This window comes from Nannospalax galili, unplaced genomic scaffold (genome assembly GCF_000622305.1).
Source record: "Nannospalax galili isolate Female #2095 unplaced genomic scaffold, S.galili_v1.0 scaffold997, whole genome shotgun sequence".
NCBI lineage: Eukaryota > Metazoa > Chordata > Mammalia > Rodentia > Spalacidae > Nannospalax > Nannospalax galili.
This window is the reverse complement of record NW_008339947.1, coordinates 100,505-105,949: the sequence shown is the minus strand read 5'-3', so window position 1 is coordinate 105,949 and position 5,445 is coordinate 100,505. Positions and strand designations below refer to the sequence as shown.

The window sequence follows — 5,445 nt, the reverse complement described above, 5'->3', positions numbered from 1 at the left end:
AAGTATGGGACTTATAAACATAACTATTTCATCTTAATAAAGGTGGTGATAGTGGTGCCAAGGACACCAGGTGCTTTCCAGAAAGTCCAAGATACAGTGACAGTTAGAAAAATAATAGCAAGTAAAACATGTCAAGTACACTGCATGTTTCTCAACACAACCAACTCCAAGAGGCAACCTTCCTTGAAGTTCCAGCCTCAACCCACGGAGGATCTCACATGGGCTCCATTGGAGATGGCGTGACAGCGGTGAGGGGCCACCTGGGTGAGAATTTGGGGATCTATGGTAGGGTATGGGGTTAATCTGGTTTGAAAAGTTAGTCATGGGATTTGGGGTTAAGGAATAAGAGCCAGCCTGTGAGAGAGGTCTGCAGGGAGAGATGAGAGGAATCGCCACAGAATTTTAAATTGTATCTATTGTCTTTTTTATTTCCATCATCATTTCTATTTGTTTTTTATTTAGTAATTTTTATCTCTTTTTAAAATTATATTTCAATGTTTAAATTGACTTATTTCATTCAGCTCTCTGCTTTTCTTCTCTTGGAAAATATTGGACCCTTTTTGACTTGATTTACCATATTTATAAACACTCCTTTGAATTCTTATATGGGATTTCATCTGAATCACTTTGGTTTTATTTGATTTTTATTGATTCTTCAAGAATTCCATACAAAATATTTTAATCACCTTCAGACCACCTTCCTCATCTCTAATCTGCCCTCCCACTCCTTCAACTCCATGTTCTATCTTATTATTTTTATTATTGTTTTTATTTATTTTTTGAGAATTTCCTACAATATATCATGATCCTATATAGAACACCCTCCCATATGTGTATCCCTAATTGCATCCCTAATAAACTTCATAAATTCTGTCCTAAGATTAAGGCTTATTTAACCAAGTTTGTACCATCAAATGTAACTTGGTGTGTCCATCCACTGGAGCCTGGTCAACATATCTAATGTCACTGCCTTAAAAATATTTTTATTTATTACTTTTATTTTATGTGTGTGAGTGCATTGCCTGCATATGTGTAAGTGCACCTCTGTCATGCAATCTCTGTGAAGGTCAGAAGAGGGCATTGGATTTCCTTGGAACTGGAGTTATGGATAGTTGTTTGCTGCCATGTGGGTGCTGGGAATCAAACCTGGATACTCTGCAAGAACAGCCAGTGTTCTTAACTGCTGAGCCGTCTCTCAAGCCCCTAGTGCTACTACCTTAAAGAAAACGAACTCTCAATGTCCCAGTATTCATCTTTAGCCAATAGTTCCTTACCTAAGTTTGAGGTTTCTTACCTATTTCTGCACTTCAAAGCTGAGTTTTTGTCCAGTATGAACTTGGATAAGTCTTGTGCATGCTGTCACTATTGCTGTAATTTCATATGAGTAACTTCCCAGCCACCTGGAAAAGTCTGTTTCCTTCTGATCATCAAAACTCCTGGCTCTTACAGTCTTTATGCCACTTCTTCCACAATGGTTCCTGAACTCTGTGTGTCAGAGGTTTGATATAGGTGTCCTACCCAGGGAAAAGCCCTCTACACTCTCTTATTCTCTTCATTCTGGCTAGTTATACCTTTCCAGGTTAATCATCATCTGTTGCCTGAGGAAGTTTCACTGGTGAAAGTTGCATGTGTTGTTTTTTTTTTTTTCTGCCCTGTTCCACTCTGCTCTGTAAGCCTTAGGTGTAGAGGTTGCATTGCACATGTGTCATTTAGCCCTTGGTACCTCCTAGGTACTTGTTCTTTGCCTTTGGCCAGTTGGACATCTCTGTAATAGTCTTCATCTTTTGTAAAAAGGTTTTTTGATGAGTGGTGAGAGTTACATTTGTCTGTATTATAAGGATCCATGTTTAGAATACAGTAAGAAATTATATTGGTCTAGGGATATGACAAAAGTACTTTTTTATTTTTTAGGATTTATGAGGGCTACAGTCATGTGTATTTGGCTGTTTATAGTACCATACAGGAGTTCTCTCCCATTGAGAAAACTTTAATTCCAATTACACAGCTGTGATTACCCCCAAGAAAAATGTTCCACTTCTTCACCAATACATAGTATGCTGGGTCAGTCATTGTGTTTGTTAAGTTTTACAGCTGGGTGGGACCATTAACTGTTTTTCTCCCTTGGTATGCATAGTATCCCCTGATAATAGGAGAGCTAATCTTTGGGGAGGAGACTTCCAGGTCAATTCCAGATGGATTGTACCAAGTCCTGTGTTGAAGTGTCACCTGTCTTCAGCAATAAGTTCTTATCTTCAAGACCTGGGAGGTAATCATAGGCCATGGAAATAGTCTGTGTTATTTTGGGAGTCTCTTGGACCAACAACTCAAAGGGAGGTTTTTTCCTGCCTGCTGATGTCTTTTGTTATATAGCATTCAACTATGTACGTGAACTTCCAAACATTTTGTGTGTGTATTTTTGAACAGGCTTTTGCCCCAATACATTTCTATCTGATTTTCCTCACCTACTAAGTATTGTTTATCTCTCCTCATTCTCCACGTGCATCCTCCATCCCCAGTTAAAGTATTTACTTTTCCTATTTCCCCCTTGGTTGCATCTGTCTCCTACTATCTCCCTCTCTTGGGCTCCTTCTTCCTCTTTACCCCATCGTTCATTTCCATTTTCTGAAATCCTGTGGTTACATCAGGATATATAGCTCACATCTAAGTATTTGGAGGTAAGATCCACAAATGGGGGAGAATATACCTTGCTTCTTTTTCTGAGTCTGTGTTACTTCTCTTAGTATAGTGGTTTCTTTATTCATCCATTTACCTGTAAATTTCATGATTTTGTATTTTACTGCTTAATAGAAGTTCATGTGTAAATACACCACATTTTCATTATCTGTTAATTGACTGAGCATCTTCCTTTTCTTAGCTATTATGAAAGATCAGCAACAAACATGGCTGTGCAAGAATCTCTGCAGCATGATGAGTCTTTTGAATATGGGCCAAAGAGCGAGATAAATGGGTCATATGATATATTCATTTTTAGTTTTAAATAGTTCTACACTCTGATTTCCACAATGGTTGCACCCGTTTACAATCCCACCAGCAATGGATGAATGTCTGCATTCTCTGCATCCTTACCAGCATTTGGGGGTCATTTCTTTTCTTTATTTTAGTCATTCTGATAGGGCTAAGATGAAATCTTAAGAAGTTTGATTTGCATTTCCTTAACTATTAAGGGGATTGAACACATTTTAAGAAGTTTCTTAACAATTTCTACTTCTTCTCTTGAGAGCTCTATGTCCAGATCCATAGCCCACTTTTTAACTGGGTCATTTGCTTGATTCTTCTTTTTTTAAGTTCTTCGTATATTCTGGATATAATCTTCTGTCAGATATATAGCTGGTGAAGATTTTCTCCCACTCTGTGGGCTTCCTCTTCACTTGATTGTTTCTTTTGCTGTACAGCAAAATTTTAGTTATTGAGGTCCCATTTGTTAACTGTTAACCTTAATTCTTAGGGACTGATGTCTTCTTTAGAAAGTCTTTTCCTGCACCTATAACTTTTAGGGTACTGCAAATGTTTTCTTCTAAAAATTTCAGCATTTCACATTGAGGTCTTTGATGAATTTGGAGTTGACTTTTGTGCAGTGTGATAAGTATGGGCCTTATTTCATTCTTCTACACATGGAGATGCAGTTTTGCCAGCACTATTTGTTGAAAATGTTGTCTTTCCTACAGTATATGTTTTTGGAATCCTTGTCATGTAATAGGTGGCTGAAATTGTGTGCACTCATATTTGAGTCTTCTTTTATTTTTCCATTGATAGACATGTCTGTTTGTGTGACAGTATCATGTTGTTTCTGTGATATAGCTCCTTAACATTTTTTGAGATCCAGTATGGCAATCTCCCCAGCATTGCTCTTTGAACTCAGATTTTCTTTGGGTATCTGAATTCTTTATGGTTCCATATTAATTTTAGATTTCTTTTCTGTTTCTGTGAAGAATGTCATTGGGGATTTTGATTGGGATTGCATTGACTTGCTTTAGGTAGGGCAGTCATTTTCAAACTATTAATTCCATGAACATGGGATATCTTTCTGTCTCCTTGGATCTTCCTCAATCTCTTTTTCAGAGACTTACAGTTTTCACTGGAGAATTCTTTGGTTAGGTTTTTTCCTTAGAGATTCTTGTGGCCATTGTGACTACGTTTCCATGAACTCTTCCTATGATTTGTTGCTATTTATATGTAGAAAACCTACTCATTTTTTGTAAACTTGTTTTCTATCCTGCTGCTTTGCTGAAAAGGTGATCATTTCCCTAAATTTTCTGGTGGGATTTTTGATATTGCTTATGTAAAATATCATATCATCTACAAGTACTTTAATCTGACCTCTTCTTTTCCAAGTAGTACCCCTTTATTTTCCTTTTCTTGTTCTTTGCTCAAGCACTATATTGAAAAGGAGTGGGAACAGCCTTGTTTTATTAGTGATTTTAATAGGAATGCCTTAAGATTTCCTCCATTTAGAATGATGTCACCTCTGGGTTTATTGTATATAGCCCTAATTATATTGCAGTATATTCCCCTCAGCCCAATTCCCTTTATTACTTTTGCCAGGAATTCATGTTAGATTTTCTCAAAGGCCTTTTCTGAATATATTGAGATGATCATGTGATTTTTGTCTGTAACATTTATACGATTTATTTTGCTCACTGACTTACATATGTTGAACGAGATCTGTATCTCTGTAATAAATACAACTTGATATCGATGGATGATCTTTTTGATGTGTATCTGTATGTGATTTGTGAGTTCTTTGTTAAGAATTTTTGTATTTATGCTCATTAAGGATATGGGCCCATAGTGTTCTCTCTTTGTCTTTCTCTGTCTTTTTCTGTCTCTCTGTCTCTCTCTGTCTCTCTGTCTCTCTCTCTGTCTCTCTCTCTCTCTCTCTCTTCTCCCTCCCTCTTTGGTTTTGGTATTAGAATAATATTGGCTTCTTAGAAGGAGGTTGAGAATTTCCTCTCTATTTTATTTTTATTAATTTAAGTACTATTCATTGTAGATTTCTCTGAAGTTCTGGTAAAATTCTGTTGTGAATCTATATGGACATGGTCTTTTTGTTATGAATACTAGGATAATCTACCAATTTAAAATACTTAACACATATGCAAAGTGTCTCTGCCATATAAAGAAATATAGTCAAGAGGTCTCAAGTAGTGTGAAGAGGACACTTTTCTTACATCATTCAAAAATCTGTCACAGTGATTCTCAGGTTAGTATTGCACAGACGCACTTCAAGTAAATACCCAGCTCAAGCAGGTTTTGTGATAATTGAAGGTGACTCAGGATTATGAATTGTAAACCCCTTTCTAGAAGTTTTAAATCAATTTTTTATCTAAACTAAAAAACTGAACTTCTTACACATCATAATGAACATAATTGGAAATATGGACATGGCTAAATATGCAAAAGATTTCACGTAGCCTTTCTACATAG

General features: G+C 36.5%; 1 protein-coding gene across 1 annotated transcript in view; it reads right to left on the bottom strand.

Moving 5' to 3' along the window:
- The window catches only part of LOC103735517 (olfactory receptor 14A2-like), a 10,738-nt gene that overhangs the window by 4,408 nt on the left and 885 nt on the right, over positions 1–5,445 (bottom strand). Inside the window, exon 2 of the mRNA XM_008834821.1 lies at positions 1,724–1,826. Within this exon, the coding sequence (XP_008833043.1) occupies positions 1,724–1,826 (103 nt within the window). The remainder of the gene's footprint in view (positions 1–1,723; positions 1,827–5,445) is intronic.